Source organism: Somniosus microcephalus, chromosome 16 (assembly GCF_052327205.1).
Source record: "Somniosus microcephalus isolate GS21.2 chromosome 16, FLI_Smic_1.0, whole genome shotgun sequence".
NCBI lineage: Eukaryota > Metazoa > Chordata > Chondrichthyes > Squaliformes > Somniosidae > Somniosus > Somniosus microcephalus.
The window spans coordinates 49820370-49842754 of record NC_141002.1 but is presented as its reverse complement, the minus strand read 5'-3'; the positions used below and the strand labels follow the sequence as shown (position 1 = coordinate 49842754).

Here is a 22385-nt window from a genome sequence, read left to right as displayed (position 1 = left end):
ATCAGAAGCACTTCTTTCTTCCCGATAGCATTGGGGTTGTTCAAGATACAGGTGAATTAGGGTATTAGAGGATTGAGCTTAAATGGACTTTTTGCCTCTTGGATTTTTTTTATGCAGTCTTTCAGTACTCTAGTTTCAAATCTGAATAACGTGTACAGAAAGCTTTGGCAATTGCATATAAAATATATTTGCTGATCAAGACTGAATGTGTTCCCAGATATCTGCTGCACAGGGCAATGGAATTGGTTATGCCAGGTGTTATATAGTGGTTTTCAATTTATTAGAACTCTATTCTTTCACACAATTTTTCCTGCTTCACTTTAGTAAGATGTCCAGTAGTAACTTTTAATACTCACTGTACTACTCTCTCTAGATAATTCAATTCCCATACACCAATAATATCGGTCACAGGCTGGAGATTTGCAAAGATCAATTTTGTAAGAAAAGAGCAAGAGATAGGAGGAAAGTTTTTTTTAAGAAAAAGTGAGCGGAGATAAAGTCTCAATGATTTGTTTTAAATCAAATTCAGGATTTTGAGACTAGAGGGAACCTCTCTATGAAATAAGTTGCCACCCAGTGCAGCCAACATTGGACCTGTAGATTGTTTCAAATGAAAGCTGGAAGAGGGCATGTGCCGATATGTGGTTTTACACCCATAATTTCACGAGCTTTTAATTTAGGCTATGTTGAGGCACCAGATGGAAGCCGAGCACTTCCCACAGTGGTGGGAGATACTACAAGAGCGCATGACACTCAGATCTGGTCTCATTCAATTCTCAGCATACAGTTCAAAAATTCTATACGCAGAGGTGTGGCAGCAGGTTATTTCAGTCCTCTCAGTAAACATGGACTGATGTTAGCAGCCTCTGACAGATCCAGTTTACCAATTCATTTCTATAAAAATGGGATCAAGCCTTCCTCAATGGCTCAGTGCATTTTTCCAGCAAATGTCATACAAGACAGATCTAGATTCAATGCTTCACTCACTAAGCTAGTGGTAGAAATTGCTGCCATTGGCCTCAATGTACCAGGGTTAGGAAGGTGAAAAATTGCCAGGGTTTCTGGTCCTGATCACTATCCTGGCCAGTCTCCCAACTACCACCCTCCGTAAACTTGAGCTTATCCAAAACTCTGCTGCCTGCCTCCTAACTCGCACCAAGTCCCGTTCACCTACCACCTTTGTGCTTGCGGACATACATTGGCTCCCGGTCGGACAATGCCTCCATTTTAAAATTCTCATCCTTGTGTTCAAATCCCTCCATGACCTTGCCCCTCCCCATCTCTGTAACCTCCTCCAGCCCTCCGAGATCTCAATGCTCCTCCAATTCTGGCCTCTAGCACATCCCTGATTTCCCTCACTCTACCATTGATGGCTTTGCTTTCAACTGCCTAGACCATAGGCGCTGGAATTCCTTTCTTAAACTTCTCCACCTCTCTCTTCCTTTAAGTTGCTCCTTAAAACCTACCTCTTTGACCAAGCTTTCAGTCACGTGTCCTAGCGGCTGTGGCTCGATGTCAAAGTTTATCTGATAATGCTCCCGTGAAGCGCCTTGGGACGTTTTACTACATTAAAGGCACTACATAAATGCAAGTTGCTGTTTGTATTGTAAACTTCAAAAGAGTACAGGTTCGGCATTGGTTGATATCTCTTGCAGTTAAATAGCTGCTGACACTCACCGTCAAGTCTCACGCTTGAACAAAGCCATTTAGCGGAGGTGCTGAAAGCAATTGGCCCTCTACAACATGGAACTGTACCACAGGAAAGAGCAAGAGTCAAGAGAGAAGAAAATTGGTGTGTAAAGAGATTTTTTTAATTTTTAAATTGCACTAAAAAGTGAATACTTTCCAACATCAATCTTATGAGAACTGCTCAGCAGCTCATTCTCCTCAATAAAGATTGGTGGAATAGGGAAAATCTTTTGCCATCAGGAATTTTCATTTAATCATTTATTGCAGTGTGTCCAAGCTTTTGTCCTTGTGGGCCACATAGCTACGTACCATGGGCCCAACAATAAAGTTTAAAGCCACGTTCCTATTAATCTGCATGTTTCTAAAGTTGCAGAGCCGGATGTTCTGATTTAGCATTCATTCACCAATGAGGCAGCAGCACTAGAAACTGCCAATATCTCCAGGCGGACAAAATTCAAGAATAAACTAGGGAATCAGAAATATATGCGCATTTCGGACAGAGTTACCTGGGCTTCAATGGCCAGCGATTGTGGGCACAGATTGGACACCTTGGTTTATTGGATTCTGTTGCAGCTCCTTGTTTTCTCCTTCCCCATATTAGATTTTACTTGCTATCTGAACTAACAATGGCATTTCAGGGTACTTAAAGATAATAAAGCAGTTTAAAACATCCCATCAAAAGTATAGGGAACAAGGTTGACAAAGATGGACAGTTGATTTTTTTTTCACTCCCTACCCCTGAATGCAGACTTAGAGGGAAATTCACAAAGTTGAAGTTTTACTTAAACCTCTGTTCTGCCTGGAATTTTTTGTAATTTATTCCATTTTATTGCACACTGAGGTGAGGGATGTTAGCATTTAGGAAAGGTGCATATTTATGCAGAGGGGTAAAATTCACAATTATTCCCATCTTAAATACAGATGTAGGGTGATGCTGATTTTAGAAGAAAACCCCCAAACTACACCAGTGTAATATTTCCATTTCTCACATTAGCCACTCCTCTGACTTGAATCAAATTGCCTATTTGTTGCCAGATTACAGCTAGTTTTATGCTATGACCTACACTCATTAGGAACTGGGTTGAAATTGACCAAGTCCATGAGATAGGAATCTTACAGTTTGCAAACTGAAATGACTTTTATTCTAATAATCTGGAATAAAAGCAAAAATGTTTAAATGCACAGCAAGTTGATCATCATTTGAAACAGGTCACTGATAAAGATATGCAACACATGAGTGTTGTGGGCATGAGCCATTTACAATGCTCTTTCACAATTGGCCAATCTGGGTCTACACTACATCAAGGCATTTAAAGTGGAATTGGGATCCATGCTGCATTGACATGGAAGATGCTAATGTTGAGGATTAAGATTTTATACTTTGAACCCAATGAGGATCAAAGCACTCCAGGTCTGTGTAAGCTGCAATGCAACATTGACAGACACAGGCTAAAGGGTAATGCTCCGACACAGCCTCACCCAGCCCAATACCCAAATAAACTGGCCTGGGTTTTCTCATCATAATACCGATGATAACAGATTTAAAATGAAAATGCATTGCAATGGGAAAACTTTGTCAATGTGCAAGTGTCCCCTTTAGGTGCCAACAAGCACGTCTGTGCTCGTCAGTTTTCCATGATCTCTCAGGTACTGCATGATGTGTGGCCGTCTTCGCCAGGTCGCTTTGAGTCCATATTCATGCTCTGGCGTGTCCTGCACAAAAACCTCCACAGACAGGGATTCTTCAGATAAGTCATCTTTTAGACCAGAGCGCATGTCCAAGCAGTCCTGCGGTCTACCATGGAAAGGAATCACAGTGTGTCTGTCTGATGCCCTGTCCCTTAATCTACCAATATTTTTCCTCAAACTGCCAGTTGTAAGTAACCCATCAATTGTGGGAGTGTTAACTTGTGGCAGGGTGAACTCCTCATCGGATGATTCAGCAAAGTGATCAGAAAGGGAGATCTGCTTATCACCAGAGTCTGCATCAGTTTGGAGGTTGATGCAATACAACGGAGGACTGAAACTGGAGCATTTCACAGAACTTTTCGCACAGTTCATTTTACCAACCAAGATGCCCTTTGCCACAGACCCTCGCCTGCATTTGAGCTTCTGCCCCAATACATCTGAATTCTGAACTCTTCCAAAGGAACGGTCAACTCCACATCCTTGGGAGGTGCTTCCCATGAATGAAGTTTTATTAATTGGCAGTCTAGCTTGTCCATGAGTTCCAACTTTCTGACAGGTGCTAAGCTGAACTTTGTGGTTCTCCTTCTGAACAGGTAACTCATCACTGCCCAGCAAGGTCAAGGGGACAAAGTTAAAGTGTGCTTTTCTCACAGCTCCTGCTTTTGGTGCAGCACTCTGCTTCCTCTTGCAGTTCTTACGTTGTTGTGCTACACTGTCAGATTTGTTAATACATTGGTGTTGTTCTCGTCTTCGTCTTTGAACGATCGTGTCTGAAGACTCAAACTGTGATAATACCTGGAGGGGGGGTTAAGAGAGGAAGAAACATAATAGATGTCAGATTACACAAATTATCGAGACACAGTTTCTGCCTTCCCTCACAACAAAGGCACTATTTTACATGAATATCGATTAACAACATACCACACAATAAATCTACAAAATATACTTGTGGAACATGTATTTGAGGAAAAAAATGTAGTATTTTAGTTACATTTTATTGTCCATGTGCAATATACTTTATAACGCTAGATTTTTTTTTGAAAGGCAAAACAATTTACTCAATAATTTACAGTATTTTTCCACTAAATACAGGTATGGGGGCAGCAGCGAGTTTCTTCACAGTGAATGACTGACAATGTGGATCTGACCATAAAGGCGCACAAATTGAGTGCTATAGGCCTGTGCCAATTACAATGCTGTTTCACAATCTGGCAATGTAAGTCTACACTGTCAAGGCATTTAAAGTTGCATAAAGTTGGCAGAAAAAAATCAACGAGCAAGTTATTATCTAAATGGAGAGAAACTGCAAAGTGCTACAGTACAAAGGGATCTGGGGGGTCCTGGTGCATGAAACACAAAAAGTTAGTATGCAGGTGCAGCTGGTGATCAGGAAGGCCAATGGAATCTTGGCTTTTATTGCAAGGGGAATGGAGTATAAAAACAGGGAAGTCTTGCTGCAGTTATACAGGGTATTGGCGAGGCCACACCTGGAATACTGCGTGCAGTTTTGGTTTCCATATTTAAGAAAAGATATACTTGCTCTCGAGGCGGTTCAGAGAAGGTTCACTCGGTTGATTCCAGAGATGAGGGGGTTGATGTATGAGGAAAGGTTGAGTAGGTTGGGCCTCTACTCATTGGAGTTCAGAAGAATGAGAGGCGATCTTATCGAAACATAAAAGATTGTGAGGGGGCTTGATCGGGTGGATGCGGTGAGGATGTTTCCACTGATGGGTGAGACTAGAACTAGGGGGGCATAATCTTAGAATAAGGGACTGCCCTTTCAAAACTGAGATGAGGAGAAACTTCTTCACTCAGAGGGTAGTAAATCTATGGAATTTGCTACCCCAGAGAGCTGTGGAAGCTGCAACATTAAATAAATTTAAAATGGAGATAGACATTTTCCTAGCAGATAAGGGAATTAGGGGTTACGGGGAGAGGGCAGGGAAGTGGACGTGAGTCTAGATTCAGATCAGCCATGATCCTATTGAATGGCGGAGCAGGCCCGAGGGGCCGTATGGCCTACTCCTGCTCCTATTTCTTATGTTCTTATGAGATCATACTGTATTGTGGTGGGGGCTGCTAGTGTATTCTAATACCAAAAAAGATTGAGAAGCACAGAAAATAACACACCCAAGTGAACGAAGACTGCTGGTCAACAGGCACGCAGGATGCCTGGCGCGGGTTTACCGCAAATGGTAGAGACAACACTTGCATGGACTTCTCTCCCTTTTGTGGACTTTCCAGAAATGGCAGAGGTGGCTTCTTGGATTGGCTGGACTTCTTCTTGCGGGGCATCAAGCACCCAACATCTTGGCCTTGGTAGGCATAGGAATAGAATTTTTAAAAATTTCAGTAAGAAAATAATAAACTGGGTTTCCCGCGATAGCTCAGTGGGCGAATGCACCAAAACAGACAGATCAAGATGGCCCCACTTTTGATTCCCCAGTCTCTGCTGAATTAGCAGATTTCAAGCAATGGAGGTTCTACAATTTTTGGGAGGGATGGGTGTGCAGGATGTGCCTGATCATAATCCATTTACATCTGCTGGAAAAGTAAACACACATCACTGGACAGACTTGGGGTCGGCCACCTGCAAGAGGGGAGCAAAACAAGAAAAATGTGTTCTTTTCTACAAGGTGCACTTTATGGAACGTTTAAAAGGCAACAGTACAAGAATTGTAACTCCTGCCTGTAAAATTGCACCCAACATCAAGGAAAATGACAAATATTTTGCTTTTGTCCAGAACCCAACAATGTAAAAGAAATATTTTAGTCCATGGTATTCCATGCAATAATATCCCTCCCTCTATTGGCAGAGTAGTAGTACTGCTGCAGTTCAATTTTTTTTTTATATACAGGAGGTGCTTTACCCTTGAACAGGCTACATCCAGTATAGGACACACATAAATGTACAGAGTACTGAAATAATGTGTCCCACTTTCACAGCAGCTCTCCATGTACAGCCAAATATAGAGGAAAATACAAGTCAGTCTGGAAGGCAGAGCAAATATGTAACGGCACAAGGGAGTATGGCAAGGCTGGATGGCATTTATTTTAATGCAAGGAGTCTTGCGAGTAAGGCAGATGAACTGAAGTGTCGATGAACACATGGGAGTATGATATTGTTGCTATCACAGAGACATAGTTGAGGGAGGAGCAGGACTGGCAGCTCAATATTCCGGGGTATAGAATCTTCAGGTGAGAGAGGGGGTGTCGCAATATTAATCAAGGAGTCAATTACTGCAGTAAGGAGGGATGATATCTTAGCAGGTTCCTCTAATGAGGCCATATGGGTAGAGCTAAAAACAAAAAGTGGGCAAGCACTTTGCTGGGAGTGTATTATAGACCCCCCAAACAGTCAGGGGGAGATAGAGGAACAGATATGTAGGCAAATCTCAGAGAAGTGTAGAAATAATAGGGTAATAATAGTAGGGGATTTCAACTTGCGCAATATTAACTGGGATAGTCAGAGTGTGAAAGATTTAGAGGGTGCGGAATTCTTAAAGTGCATCCAGGAGAGCTTTTTGAGCCAGCATGTAGAAAGTCCTACAAGAGAGGGGGCAGTACTGGACCTAATTCTAGGGAATGTAGCCGGGCAAGTGGTAGAAGTGTCAGTCGGAGAGCATTTTGGTAACAGTGACCATAATTCGGTGAGATTTAAGGTAGTCATGGAAAAGGACAAAGATGGTTCTAAATTGGGGGAAGGCCGATTTTAATATGATACGGCAGGATCTGGCCAATGTGGACTGGGATCAGTTACTTGTAGGAAAATCCACATCAGAGCAGTGGGAGTCATTCAGAAAGGAAATAGAGAGAGTACAGTGCCAACGTGTTTCCGTAAAGGTCAAGGGTGGGACCAACAAGTCCAGGGAACCCTGGATGTCAAGGGATATGCAAGAATGGATTAGGAAAAAAAGGGAGGCTTTTGGCAGATACAAAGGACTAAAAACAGTGGAAGCCCTAGAGGAGTATAGAAAGTGCAAGGGAGTACTTAAAAAAGAAATTAGGAGAGCGAAGAGGGGGCATGAAAAAACACTGGCGGACAAAATAAAGGAAAATCCCACGGTGTTTTATAAGGATATTAAGGGCAAGAGGATAACCAGGAACGAGTAGGACCCATTAGGTACCAAAGTGGCAATCTGTATGTAGAGCCGGAAGATGCAAGTGAGGTTTTAAATGAATATTTTGCATCTGTGTTCACTATGGAGAAGGACGATGTAGGCATAGAAATCAGGCAGGGGGATTGTGATATACTTGAACAAATTAGCATCGAGAGGGAGGAGGTACTAGCGGTTTTAGCGGGCTTAAAAGTGGATAAATCCCCAGGCCCAGACGAGATGTATCCCAGGCTGCTGTGTGAGGCAAAGGAGGAGATTGCTCGGACACAAATTTTCAGAACATCTCTGGCCATAGGGTAGGTACCAGAGGACAGCTAACATAGTACCATTATTCAAGAAGGGTAGTAGGGATAAACCAGGGAATTACAGGCCAGTGTGCCTAACATCAGTGTAGGGACCTCAAAGCACTGGAGAGGTACCACCAACGTTGCTGTGGTGTATGTAACCTGTTCCACCTTAAGAGAACTACTTTAAGAGATGTACTACTTTCTCTTGGCTGCTGTATACTGTAATACCGGTGGTGACCACACCGGTATATAAGTGTTGTGTAGGGATTTGCTGGGCAGTTCAGCCCTGACCTCCGAATAGTAAAGACCTGTTAAAAGTTATTCTTGTTGTCTGTGTCCAGTGATTGATCATACGCATAACTGGGACACACAGACTCAACAGTGGCAACGAGTCCGATCTTACCCTGCGGCAGTTTTACATCCAAGGCAGCTTTGTCCTCAGAACGGGCGTCGAGAAGAGGCATCCGCCCTCATCATCCTGCTGAGCACCATCGCACGGGAGGCATCGAGAACATGGGTTTAAAAAAAAAAAAAAAAAATTCTGACCATGAAGCCCTCCATCAGCGACAGGCAGTGATCATCCCTTCTACCACGGTGGTGGGTAAGCCGATCAGTGACACGAGCAGAAAGTCGGCCGTGTTGGCTGTGGAGTAGGGGAGGGAAAACGGAGGAATAAGGGCGGAGAACTCGACCACGGCCGGTAAAAAGGGCCGGGCTGCAATCGAGGCCGAGAGGCGCAGCGACTGGGGCAGCTTAAGGCACGAGAGCCGCGGAGAACTCAAACGCAGCCGGTGTAAAGGACCGGGCTGCAAGCAGGGCTGCGAGGCAAAGCAGCGTCGGGGAATTGAGAACCGCTGGGGAGGCGAGAACGGCAGCAGCAAGGCAATCGCCATTGCAGCCAGCGGGGGAAGAAGGCAAACGTGGGAATCCGCCATTGTAGTCAGTGGGGGAAGAAGACGAGCGCGGGAAAGACCGCCAAGTGCGGGAAGCCGCCATTTTAGTAGGCGGGGGAAGAAGACAAGCGCGGGAAGCCGCCATTTTGAGAAAAAGAAAAATTTAAAAACTTGCAAGGATGCCTAAACATGGGAACATTATTGATAGCGATATCGAAGAGTGGACCACGTATGTAGAACGCATGGAAGTTTATTGTAAAGCAAATAAGGTACCAGATGATGAGAAAGCACTAACCTTATTAAGCTCAATGGGTGCAAAGACATACGGGCTATTGAAGCACCTTCTATCACCAAATAAACCGGCGGATCAGACTTTCACGAATATTGTTACTGTCCTGAAAAATCATTTAAACCCCACGCCGCTGATGATAGCGGAACGATTTAAATTTTACAGAAGAACGCAGCTGAAACACGAAAGCAACGCTGAATTTTTAATTGAACTGCGTAAGCTATCAAAGTACTGTCAGTTTGGAACAGGACTAGCAGATGCGCTGAGAGATAAATTTGTGTGTGGATTGTTAAAAGAAGGAACACAAAAGCGACTGCTTGAGGAGAATGATCTTACGCTTGATAAAGCTGTCACTATTGCAGCATCGCACGAAGCCGCAGCGAGAGGCACGGCGGAAATGCAGCTACGGTCACCGGAACTCAGCACCAATCAAATGGTCTTGGGTACAGTAAAATGTTATCGTTGTGGAAAGACAACGCACGATCAGAACCAGTGCTGGTTCAAAAATCAGGAATGCAGAAAATATGGCAGGCTTGGTCACATAGCTAAAATATGCCGGTCAGGAAAGAAGACCAGCAACAAAAAGTCACCGCAGGACAAGTACAGAGAGGTACACAAGGTGACAGAGAACAGTTCGAACGAACAGAAGTCAGATTCAGACTCCAGCAGTAATGAACTGGGTAGTCTAAGAGTACACAATGTTGGTAAGGAAGCAGACCTCCAAACAATTTGGGTCACACTTCAGATAGCAGGAGTCCAAGTGAAGATGGAATTGGACACTGGATCGGCATTGACGGTCATGAATAAGCAAGATTACAAAAGATTATTCCCACATATTCCCCTACGGGATACGGAGATTGTATTGAAAACATACACGGGGCAAAGAGTATACCCCATCGGGAAGATAGAGGTAAAGGTGGTCCACAAGGGCAAAGAAAGACGAGGAATGGACTTATATGTGCTACCTGAGGGAGGTCCACCACTACTGGGACGGGAGTGGATTAGGAAAATAAATATGGACTGGCATTCCTTAAAAGCACTAACGGTAGATTCCGGTAAAAAAGATGTCAAACCTAAACGATTGTCCAGAATATTGGACGATGCTAAAGAGGTGTTTCAACAGGGACTGGGAACACAGAGGAATTACGGCAAATATCAAGGCTGAAGAACATGCAAACCCGAAATTTTTCAAAGCCAGACCGGTACCTTATGCGATACGACCTGCTGTGGAAGCTGAGCTGGAAGGGCTAGAACATTCAGGAGTACTGTCTAAGGTAGACTGGAGTGAGTGGGCCACGCCCATTGTTCCCGTCATGAAGCGTTCATCGAGCAACAAGCCGGGGGAACCGGGGAAGGTTCGCATCTGTGGAGATTTCAAGATCACTGTTAATCCGGTGCTTCACACGGTGCAGTATCCGCTTCCGCGGATTGAGGATATCTTCGTTTCGTTGTCTGGCGGGAAACACTTCACCAAGATAGACCTGGCGCAGGCGTACTTACAGATGGAAGTTGAGGAAGAGTCACGCCAGTATCTCACGATCAACACGCATAGAGGCTTGTACCGGTATAATAGACTGGTTTTTGGAGTGGCATCGGCTCCAGCAATTTGGCAGAGGGCCATGGAGCAGGTATTACAGGGAATTCCAGGCACACAATGTTACCTGGACGATATTCTGATTACAGGAGATGATAACGAGGAACACCTTGCAAATTTGGAACTGGTGCTCACCAGATTGAAAGAATATGGACTTCGAGTTAATCGCCAGAAATGTGAGTTCTTTCAGAAGCGGATCTCGTACTGTGGTCATGTCATTGACCAGGAGGGGCTTCATAAGTCTCCTGACAAGATCGAAGCTGTTGTGAAGGCTCCCGCTCCGGATAATGTATCCCAGTTGAGGTCGTTCCTAGGGTTGATTAACTATTACCATAAGTTTCTGCCAAATTTATCCACGGTGCTGCACCCGCTGAACGCTCTTTTGCAGAAGGGAGTACCATGGAAGTGGAGCGAGGACTGTAAGAGGGCCTTTCGCAAAAGCAAGGCATTGATCACCTCAGAGGAAGTGTTGGCTCACTTCAACCCAACGCTGCCTATTCGTTTGGCTTGTGATGCTTCTCCATATGGTATTGGGGCAGTACTCTCACACAAGTTGCCAAATGGCCTGGAGAGGCCAGTTGCGTTCGCATCCAGATCATTGACCTCCGCTGAGCGCAACTATGCTCAGATAGATAGGGAGGCTCTCAGCCTTGTGTGGGGAGTAAAGAAGTTTAATCATTACCTGCAGGGCCAAAAGTTCACGCTTCTGACAGACCACCAGCCGTTGGTGTCCATTTTTAACCCTAAGAAGGGTGTTTCGGTGATGACAGCACAGAGACTCCAGAGATGGTCCCTTTTCCTAGGGGCACATCAATATCAGATTGAATTCAAAGGTACAAAGCAGCATGGTAATGCTGATGGGCTGTCGCGCCTGCCACTACCTACAGAGGAGGAGGCACCGACGGTTGACCCTGTTGAGTTATTTCACTCGACCATCATCGAATGTTTACCAGTCACCAATGCAAGTATTGAAAGAGAAACCAGGAACGACCTGACACTGTCCCGGGTCTACGAAGTGACAGTGAAGGGATGGCCAGCACATGGTGATCCACTGTTACCGGCATTCTCAGCAAGACGAGAACAGCTGTCCGTCTGTCAAGGAACATTGATGTATGGAACAAGGGTGATTATTCCTCCTAAGTTAAGAGAGAGTTTTCTAAAGGAACTGCATGAAGGTCATCTGGGGGGGGGGAGTCAAGATGAAAAGCCTTGCTAGGGCTTATGTGTGGTGGCCGGGTATCGACCAACAGATAGAGGATCTGACGAAAAGCTGCTCAGGGTGCCAAAAAGTGCAAAATGCACCTCTGATTGCACCGCTGCATCCATGGGAATGGCCTTCAACCCCATGGCAACGTGTACATATTGACTTTGCTGGTCCATTCATGGACTCCATGTTTTTAATTGCGGTGGACGCACATTCTAAATGGCCAGAAGTGATTAAGATGACTACCACTACCTCGGAAAAGACGATCGCGGTGCTAAGAACGATATTTGCAAGAAATGGATTGCCAGAACAAATATGTTCAGACAACGGACCGCAGTTCGTGTCAGAAGAATTCCAGAAATTCCTGAAGAAGAATGGGGTGAAACATTATACCTCTGCCCCATATCATCCGGCTACAAACGGGTTGGCCGAGAGATTTGTACAAACGTTCAAAAAAGCAGTAAAGGCCATGAGCGAAGATCAGATTCTACTACAACACAAGGTGGACAAATTCCTACTGGCATATCGAAACGCCACTCATGCAGTGACAAACCAAAGTCCTGCCATGATGTTCTATAACAGGAGGTTGCGGTCCAGGTTGGGCTTGTTAAAACCAAATGTGCGGAGGGAAGTTGAAAACAAACAGTTCCAGCATATAAATAACAAGACCACTCGGAGTTTCGAAATAGGACAACCAGTGTTAGCCCGGGACTATAAAAACGAGAAATGGCAATCTGGAACAATTCGGGCCAGACAAGGACCCCTGATGTACGCGGTAGATATTGGTGAAAATGTAATACGGCGTCATGCCGACCAACTGGTAGAATCGAGAACAAGGGTCGAACACATGGTTACGGCAGAGACAACCGTGGAAGAAGTTAGTGAACCTGAAGCATCTACCTCAGAAGTGAATGTACCTGATGATGTCCAATCCATAAGAGACCAACTAGATGAGTCACCCCAGCAACGAGAATCAGAGACCCCTGAAAGGCGTTATCCAACTCGAATCAGGAGGCCTCCTCAGAGACTGAATCTTTGAACTGTTTTGCATGAAGTTGTATATATATATATATATATATATATATGTTATTATGTTATGTTAAATGGGGATATAACTGTTAAGCTAAAAAGGGAGGATTGTGGTGTATGTAACCTGTTCCACCTTAAGAGAACTACTTTAAGAGATGTACTACTTTCTCTTGGCTGCTGTATACTGTAATACCGGTGGTGACCACACCGGTATATAAGTGTTGTGTAGGGATTTGCTGGGCAGTTCAGCCCTGACCTCCGAATAGTAAAGACCTGTTAAAAGTTATTCTTGTTGTCTGTGTCCAGTGATTGATCATACACATAACTGGGACACACAGACTTAACAGTTGCCTTCGCAAGATCCTGCAAATCCATTGGCAGGATAGGCACACCAACGTCAGTGTTCTTGCTCAGGCCAACATCCCCAGCATCGAAGCTTTGACCACGCTCAGTCAGCTCCGATGGACGGGTCACATTGTCCGCATGCCCGATACGAGACTCCCAAAACAAGCGCTCTACTCGGAGCTCTGGCACGGCAAGAGAGCCCCAGGTGGGCAGAGGAAACGCTTCAAGGATACCCTCAAAGCCTCCTTGAAAAAGTGTAACATCCCCACCAACACCCGGGAATCCCTGGCCCAAGACCGCACAAAGTGGAGGAGAAGCATCCAGGAAGACGCCGAACACCTCGAGTCTCTTCGCCGGGAGCAAGCGGAAGCCAAGCGCAGGCAGCGCAAGGAGCACACGTCAACCCAAGCACCCCACCCACCCGCCCCTCCAACCACCGTCTGCCCCACCTGTGACAGAGACTGTAGGTCCCGCATTGGACTCATCAGTCACCTGCGAACTCATTTTTAATGTGGAAGCAAGTCATCCTCGGTTCCGAGGGACTGCCAAAGAAGAGAAATGGTAGGGAAATTATTGGAAAAAATTCTGAGGGACAGAATTAGTCTCCACTTGGAGAGGCAAGGATTAATCAAGGATAGTCAGCATGCCTTTGTCAGGGGGAGATCATGTCTAACCAATTTGATTGAATTTTGAGAGGTGGTGACTAGGTGAGTGGATGAGGGTAGTGCAATTGATGTAGTCTACATGGACTTCAGTAAGGCTTTTGACAAAGTCCCGCATGGGAGACTGGTCAAGAAAGTAGGAGCCCATGGGATCTAGGGCAATTTGGCACATTGGATCCAAAATAGGCTTAGTGGCAGGAGGCAGAGGGTGATGGTCGAAGGTTGTTTTTGTGACTGGAAGCCTGTGTCCAGTGGTGTACCGCAGGGATCGGTGCTGGATCCCTTGCTGTTTGTAGTGTACATTAAATGATTTAGATATGAATGTAGGAGGTATGATCAGTAAGTTCGCAGATGACACGAAAATTGGTGGAGTGGTAAATAGCGAGGAGGGAAGCCTCAGGCTACAGGACAATATAGACAGGTTGGTCAGATGGGCAGAACAGTGGCAAATGGAATTTAACCTTGAAAAGTGTGAGGTGATGCATTTTGGGAGGACTAACAAGGCAAGGGAATACACAATGAATGGTATGACCCTAGGAAGGACAGAGGATCAGAGGGACCTTGGTGTGCATGTACATAGATCCCTGAAGGCAGCAGGACAGGTAGATAAGGTGGTTAAGAAGGCATATAGGATACTTGCCTTCATTAGCCAAGGCATAGAATATAAGAGCAGTGAGGTTATGATGGAGCTGTACAAAATGTTAGTTAGGCCACAGCTGGAATACTGTGTGCAGTTCCGGTCGCCACACTATAGGAAGGATGATTCACCAGGATGTTACCTGGGCTGGAGCGTTTCAGCTATGAAGAGAGACTGGACAGGCTGGGGTTGTTTTCCTTAGAGCAGAGAAGGCTGAGGGGGGACCTGATTGAGGTGTACAAAATTATGAGGGGCATAGATAGGGTAGATAAAAAGGAACTTTTCCCCTTAGTAGAGGGGTCAATAACCAGGGGACATAGTTTCAAGGTAAGGGGCAGGAGGTTTAGAGGGGATTTGAGGAAAAGCTTTTTCACCCAGAGGGTGGTTGGAATCTGGAACTCACTGTCTGAAAGGGTGGTAGAGGCAGGAACCCTCACGACATTCAAGCAGCATTTAGATGAGCACTTGAAACGCCATAGCATACAAGGCTATGGACCAAGTGCTGGAAAATGGGATTAGAATAGACAGGGCTTCATGGCCGGCATAGACACGATGGGCTGAAGGGCCTCTTTCTGTGCTGTATAACTATGACTCTATGTCAGACAGAATTGACAAAATCCTGAGGGCAGAGCATGCTTTAATGAGCATTTTATTACTAATCCCGGTTACAGAATGATTTAAATAATTTAAATAACGAGCAGTATTGATTAAAGCAGAATCCAATGGGACTCACACAGCAGGGCAATAATATACATTATAAAAGGGAAATAATGAATGACTAACTGCACACCATAGTCCAAAAGGGGACTCACTAATACTTTAAATAATTAGAATAAAATAGGGTTAGATAAAAAATTGCATTTGTATAGCACCTCATCACATTTCTTAGGAATGTCTCAAAGTTTTACACATAATGAATTACTTTGAAGTGCACTGCCTATTTGGCAGCCATCTGCACATTGTATGATCCCACAATCAGCAACTGGATGAGTAATCAATTATTCAATTTTGCTGGTGTTTGTCAAGGGAGGACTATTGGCTAGGATATTGGGAGAACTCCCTGCTCTTCTTCAAAACAGTACCGTGGGATCACCTGAACAGGCAAATAGGATTTCGGTTATTCAAAAAGTGTCAGCCTAATTCATGTACTAAAGGCTTGGTTTAAGTCCACAACCTTCTGACTCATACAAAAGAGCTACCAACTGAGTAAAGCTGATACTGTAGAATGGATACTAGGATTATATAGTGGATAAATCTATCTCATCAATACTGTGCTTACTGCAAATGGCAAATAAGATACTGGGCTATCAGTGAATGGACAGATAAAGCAGTTGGCCAGACCCAATCGAGAGTGCTGTTTGCAGTTCTGCTGACCTATTCATAGGATAAATATAATTGGGCTTCAGTCACAGGCAACAAAGATTATTTTGGATATAAGGAACATAAGTTATTAAGAAAAGTTAAGGAAATTGAGGGGTTTTTTCTTCCAAAAAAGAGGATTCTGAAGTGATCTAATTGAAGTTTTCAGATTATGAAGGGAATTGACAATTGATCCAAGCATATTGTTCATGCTGATTTTTAAAAATCAGACACAAGTTAAAGGTTGGTAAGTTAGGAGTAAGATTGAGGCTAAACTTTGTAGAATAGAATTGTGGAATAAGTTATTTGAGCTGGTCATTGAAATGAACAATATAAATCGGACAGTTGGATGCCTTTCCAGAGAGAGAAAATGGCATCCATGTCCACAGATCACTGAAAGCTAGTGCACAGGTAAAAAAGTAATCAAAAAGGCTAATGAGATGTTAGCATTTATCTCAATGGGGTTGGAATACAAAATTGAGGAAGTGATGCTTCAGTTGCCAAGAGCATTGGTGAGACACCATCTGAAGTACAACATTCAGTTTTGGGCACCAAACCTCAGGAAAAATTATTGGCCTTTGAGGGAATACAGCACAGATTCACCAGAATAATACCAGGGCTTAAAGAGTTAAATTCTGAGGATAGGTTGCATAAACTTGGTTTTTATTCCCTTGAGTTTAGACGGTTGAGGGGTGATCTAATTGCAGTGTTTAAAATGATAAAGGAATTTGACAGGGTAGGCAGAAAAACTATTTTCTCTAGTGGGGGAATCCAGGCGAGTTTAAGTTCCCAGTACCACTTCCCCAGTGATGTCAGAGATTCAATGTTAAAACACAAATTCTCAATTAGTTTAAACAAGACAATTGATACCACTGTTAAAAGAATGTTTCAGGGAACAATCATATAAAGCCTATTTGTGCCTGAACCGTCAGTTTCTTATTGAAATATGAAAGCTTTTATTTACCTGTCTTTTAAATTAGTATTTGTGTGTTCTCAACAACTCTGATGTAGCCGACTGGATGGCACCGTTGGTATCTTCCCATCTGATATTCTAAGCATTCTGCTGCATCAAATTGAGAAGAGATGATGAAATAACACTTATTATAATGCCCCAACCTCTGAATTTAACACTGCTCCATTACAATAAATGAACGTTAAGGATATGCTGCCTTCCAGCTTACAGTCGACTTAAATCTTTCAGGAGACCCCACAATCTCAAATGATGCAACGAGCTATGCTTTACTGGGCTATTCCTGTTTAACGATGCAACTCTACCTCCCTAAATGTACTGTACCAAACAGTTGGAGGCCGGGCAACTCATTTCTGTGTATACGGTCTAATGTTATTTTGTTTTTGCCTGGGCTATGCTAGATCATAAACCTGTGCTGTTCCTAACTCAGTTACCCAGTTCTGACGAAAGGTCATCAACCTGAAACGTTAACTCTCTTTCTCTCTCCCCAGATGATGCCTGACCTGCTGAGTATTTCCCGCATTTTCTGTTTTTATTTCAGATTTCCAGCATCCGCAGTATTTTGCTATTAAAGAAAGACGTGCCTTTCACAACCACCAGACATCTCAAAGCGCTTTACAGCCAACTTTTGGAGTGTAGTCACTGTTATAATGTAGGAAACACAGCAGCCAATTTGGGCACAGCAAGCACCCACAAACAGCAATGTGATAATGACCAGATAATCTATATTGTCTCAGTTGCCCTCTTGCTGGCTATGCTATACTATTCCAGGATGAGGCAGGCGTGTTACAGTAATGGGCCAGAAATTCGTGAACGGGGCTTGCCGCGCGTGCAAGGTCCCGATTTGCACTTACCCGACGCGCCTGCCGATCACCTCCAGGGACGCCTGGAATTCCATTTTGAATCTGAAGAATCCCGGGCAGCGTTTGATGTCACGTCGCCCAGGAGTGCAGCCAGCGCGAAGCCTGGAGCGCGCTGTGCAACTGAGACACGCCCCTTGAGGTCTCAGTTTAACAGGACACGCCCCCAATGTTTCTGCCATGCTGCTAAGCATTTTTACATGCAAAGCCGCAGTTTAAATAGGTTTTTGGAAGTTTTTTGAAGCTTTTGGTAACTTTTATAAACTTTTAAAAACGTTTACATTATTTTGAAGAATCTGAAGTAGTTTTAAACAGAATTAAAGCAATTTAAAGACTTTTAAAAGCCCTAAAAGATTTTTTTAAATTCCATTTATTTATTTAGCAATGTCGTCGTCATACGTGTCTTCACACTGTTCCCTTTGGGGAACTGTATGAAGTGGTGGAAGGATTTATGGCCATGATTAACGCTCATTCCGTGACCGTAACCATCTTTGAACCAGCCATTAGGGCGGTTAGTCCTATGGCGGGAGGGTTTTACGGGCTCCCACAAGCTATACAAGGAGGGGGGGGGCCACCCACACCCACGGACGCAAATATCCCACTGGATGTCAACCCAGAATTTAGAGCCGGAGCTCCGACTCCACTTGCCGGGACTGTCTGGAGCGGGGTTCGAAACCCTACTCTGATCTGGCCCAGCGGCGGGGATCCTACCGCTATGCCAAAGGCCCAATCCGGTTAACAACGTGAAATGGCTGGAATGAGCGCAATTCACGGCATTAAAAGAACTCACAATTGAACTGATGATGACCTCAGCAATCTCAAGGAGGTGGAGGCGCAGCGCCTGCTCATCATTGGTAATGAGAAGTCAAAGGTGCCGCAAAAAGGGCAGATGATAGCTTGGTCTTTCAAGTGGCAGCATAGGGCTCCAGTCACGGGGAGGGAAAAGGCGCAGGAAACGTATGGGTGTCACCTTTTGTGCGGAGTGGGCCTTTTGCGTAGCAGTAAGCATCCCCGCCGCTGGGCCAGAAGGAGTAGGGTTTCGAACCCCACTCCAGACAGTCCCGGCAAGTGGAGTCAGAGCTCCAACTATAAATTCTGGGTGGACATCCAGCGGGATACTTGCGTCCGTGGGTGTGGGTGGGCCCCCCCCCCCCCCCCCCCCCCCCCCCCCCTCAGATGGGTTGTGGGAGCCCGTAAAACCCTCACGCCATAGGACTAACCACCCTAATGGCTGGTTCAAAGATGGTTACGGTCACGGAATGAGCGTTAATCACGGCCATAAATCCTTCCACCACTTCATACAGTTCCCGAAAGGGAACAGTGTGAGGATACGTACGACGATGACCTCTTGCGCAATGCACCTCCTTGGACCCTCAGTCGCAGATGCGAGGGGGCAAATCGTGCAATTGTTAAATTTTTCATTTTATTGACATGTAAAATGTTGGCCCAGTAATTCCCTTCCAAATGCGCGAGTACGGTCGGGGTACTTACGCGTCTGGCCGGAGGAAATGCCGGTTTTCAGCATGCACAGTGCATGTGGGGAAAACTGGCATTTCCTGTCCTCTGAACGAAGGGGTTCAGAGGCAGAACGCGTGCGACTGCACAGGCAGCGCGTGCGCAGTAAAATTCGCCGCTTTCATTCATGCTTTCAGTGAGGTCAAGTCCTTACAACTTACACATGAAAAAAGCATGGGTACAGTTGCTCCAGAGGCTGCGGAGGAAGATATTTCTTATCGTCGAGCTTCTGAAAGTATGTATGTCTGTATATATTCCTTTGCGTGTTATGTATATATTCCTTTACTTATGTGTATGAATGTATTATTTAATTATGACTTTCAGAGAAAGTAACTTATTGGAAAATCATAATTAAAAACATATTCATACACATAAGGAATATAAAACATACATACATATACGTAAAGGAATATATGCAGACATATACATAATTACTTATTACTGATGAAAAGTTTCTTTCTTAAAAGTGCTGGAAATGTTACATTACTCATTTTAGAACACTCATTTTCACATTCAATTCACACAGCCACAATTGCTCCTTCTACCTACCGTTCTGAAAACCCGTTTAAAAAAAAAAAAAATGTAAACTTTAAAACTTACTTAAAATTTCTTAAAATAACTTCCCTCCCTTTCCCAAACAAAAATATTGCCTTTCAGAAGCTCCACGATAAAATATATCTTCCTCCGCAGCCTTGGAACAACTTTACACATGCTTTTTTCAAGTGTAACTTGCAAGGACTTACCCTCACTGAATCCATGAATGAAATCGACGAAGTTCACTGCGCACGCGCTGTGCCTATGAACCCCTTCGTTCCGAGGTCTGGAAATGCCGGCGTTCCCCGCATGCGCTGTGCATGCTGAACGCCGGCATTTCCAACGGCCAGATGCGTGAGTACCCAGACCGTACTCACGCATTTGGTCACGAATTTCTGGCCCAATATGTTACACCTCTCAATGTATATTACTATATTGTAATATACACTGCAACCTATGCATTGTCTATAGAATACATTCCAGCTAAAATTACAATGTTAAACAGGCCTATACGGTACAGAACTATCTTGATTGCATGAACTCCTCCCTGTATAACCTGTGCTCTTCCTGTCTCAGTAGCAGTGTGCTGCCAGGCTGTCGTTCCTATTCAGTGGTCGCACTATCCCTGGCTCTGTGACACCCCCCAGCTGTACTGTTTTAGGATGTTCTTCTCCCGGGGTGCCAGTTACTGGGTCCTGGGCAGTGCTGGCCCATACCATCCCCTGGTTCAACCTGCTCTCTGTCCCAGACTGTACTTCCTCTAATTAACCGGTGCTATTCCTCTCCTTCAAATGCTCCATACTTGGCTACACACCTCTGCTCTGCACTCAGCTGTTCCTGCTGGGTCGCTGGCTGCACCCCACACTCCGCCGGCCACGCTCGCAGGCTGTACCCCACACTCCGCCGGCCGGGTGTTCGCATCGCTGCCCCGGAGCCGCCAGTAACAGTCACTTTGCTCCGCCGCTTCCTATTGGCCCGCGCCGCCTTCCAACGTCCAGACCAACCTGGTGCTTTGAGCTCGCCCATTGGTCGCCTGCGCCCCACCTGACCCCCGGGGCGTTATGCGATTGGTCCCTTCTGACAGAACGCTGGAAATTCAAAAGAAATCGAACAGGCGACAAACTGTAACCAAAAAAAACCAGAGGGCAGATTCCGGGGCCCGGCCAGAGCGGCGAGACAGTAAACCCCCGGGGTCCGGGCAGAGCGGCGAGACAGTCACCCCCGGGGTCCGACCAAAGCGGCTAGACAGTAACCCCCGGGGTCCGACCAGAACGGCGAGACCGTAAACCCCCGGGGTCCGACCAGAGCCCCCGGCCGGACACCGAGACAGTAAACCCCCCGGGGCCCGGGCCTCGGGCCTAAGAGAGAGGCAGCGAGAGAAACTGGGGCATCAACCTAACCAGGGGCCAGCGGAGAGAAAAGCCGCACAGGAAGGAAGGAAGGTCGGCCGGGGCATTGCTAGCCCTCTCGAGGGGAGCCCGGGCCGGCAGTCGGGGGAGGAGGAAGCGATCCGGATCCGCTGTGCGGAGCCCGGTAATATGCAGGTGAGTGAGAGCGGGGACTGTGTACCGCGGCGGGGTGACTGTCCCGGGGCCCGGCCCATTCACATTAGCTTCAGGCTAAAAAAAAAACTGTAACAACGGCCCCGGGTTCCAGAGCCTACTGCCAGCCGGGAGCTTTCCCCGCCCGCCGTGCAGCGCTGCTGCCGGGATGCTACTTTGGCCCCGGCGCACACTTGCTGCCGGGTAGGGATATGGCAGGCTGCCCAGTGCCAATTAGCGCCATCTTATTGTCACCCAGTGTGCTTTGAATTGTCGCTGGTTCTGTAAAGAAAGTTCAGCCCATTGACCTAGATTGGGCCTATACTCTGGAGTTTAGAAGAATGAGAGGTGATCTCATTGAAATATATAAGATTCTGAGGGGGATTGACAGTGTAGATGCTGAAAGGTTGTTTCCTCCGGCTGGAGTATCTAGAACTAGGGGACAAAGTCTCAGGATAAGGGGTCGGCCATTTAGGACTGAGATGAGGAGGAATTTTTTCACTCAGAGGGTTATGAATCATTGTAATTATCTGCCCCAGACGACTGTGAATGCTGAGTCTTTCAGTATATTCAATTGATTGGCTATGATAAATTGACCCTTAGTGTTAGGGGGATTAAATACGGGGATAGAGTGGGATATGTGTTGGCGTGGGGGTTGCGGGGATCGGGTGGGATATGTGTCGGTGCAGGCTCGATGGGCCGAAATGGCCTCTATCTGCACTGTGGGGTTTCTGTGATTCTGTGATTCAAGGCTGAGATAGATTTTTGGACTCTAGGGGAATCAAGGAATATGTGGATCTGGCGGGAAAGTGGAGTTGAGGTCGAAGATCAGCCATGATTTTATTGAATGGTGGAGCAGGCTTGAGGGGCCGTATGGCCTACTCCTGCTCCTAATTCTTATGTTGTTATGAAGTTAGTAAGAGAACATCAGGAGTACACTGGCCTCCACAGCATGATCCAACCCAAAACCCATCTACAATTCTGCAATCCATATCCTGTTGTCCCACATAAAGTTCACATGGAGTTTTAATTTTTACTTTGTTGGGGCCAATTGTATTAGTGGTGCCTTCATCTTGAGAGGGCACTTGTAGAATATAATTCTTTTGCTGGTAATTCTTTTGCTGGAGGCACTGGGTAAACCCCGGTGTCCCCTTATTGTCCCTTTCAAAA

At 45.4% G+C, this 22385-nt stretch overlaps 2 protein-coding genes across 4 annotated transcripts in view; one reads left to right on the top strand and one right to left on the bottom strand.

The window, feature by feature from the left end:
• Positions 1–1789: 1789 nt before the first annotated feature.
• On the bottom strand, positions 1790–20628 carry rhno1 (RAD9-HUS1-RAD1 interacting nuclear orphan 1). 2 transcript variants are annotated; one of them, XM_086009007.1, is made up of 4 exons: positions 20489–20628; positions 16760–16858; positions 5509–5693; positions 1790–4173 (listed from the first exon to the last, which is right to left on the bottom strand). In XM_086009007.1, the coding sequence occupies exons 3-4, from the start codon at positions 5671–5673 to the stop codon at positions 3286–3288; spliced, it is 1053 nt and encodes a 350-aa protein (XP_085865133.1). In that variant the 5' UTR covers positions 5674–5693; positions 16760–16858; positions 20489–20628; the 3' UTR covers positions 1790–3285. The 2 variants fall into 2 exon arrangements, with proteins under 2 accessions (XP_085865133.1, XP_085865132.1); XM_086009006.1 differs by having other exon boundaries at positions 16760–16855.
• A 33-nt stretch (positions 20629–20661) lies between these two features.
• The window catches only part of foxm1 (forkhead box M1), a 46321-nt gene continuing 44597 nt past the window's right edge, over positions 20662–22385 (top strand). For both annotated transcript variants that reach the window (XM_086008994.1, XM_086008993.1), the window contains exon 1: positions 20662–21218. The gene's annotated coding sequence lies outside the window, so the exon portion shown is untranslated. The remainder of the gene's footprint in view (positions 21219–22385) is intronic.

Coding starts and splice junctions, on each gene's coding strand:
- rhno1 (XM_086009007.1), bottom strand. CDS start 5,673: ATGCCCCGCAAGAAGAAGTCCAGCCAATCCAAGAAGCCACCTCTGCCA. Junction 4,174..5,508: donor AGCAGTCTTCGTTCACTTGG/GTGTGTTATTTT, acceptor CCCCCCCTCCAG/GTATTATCACAGTTTGAGTC.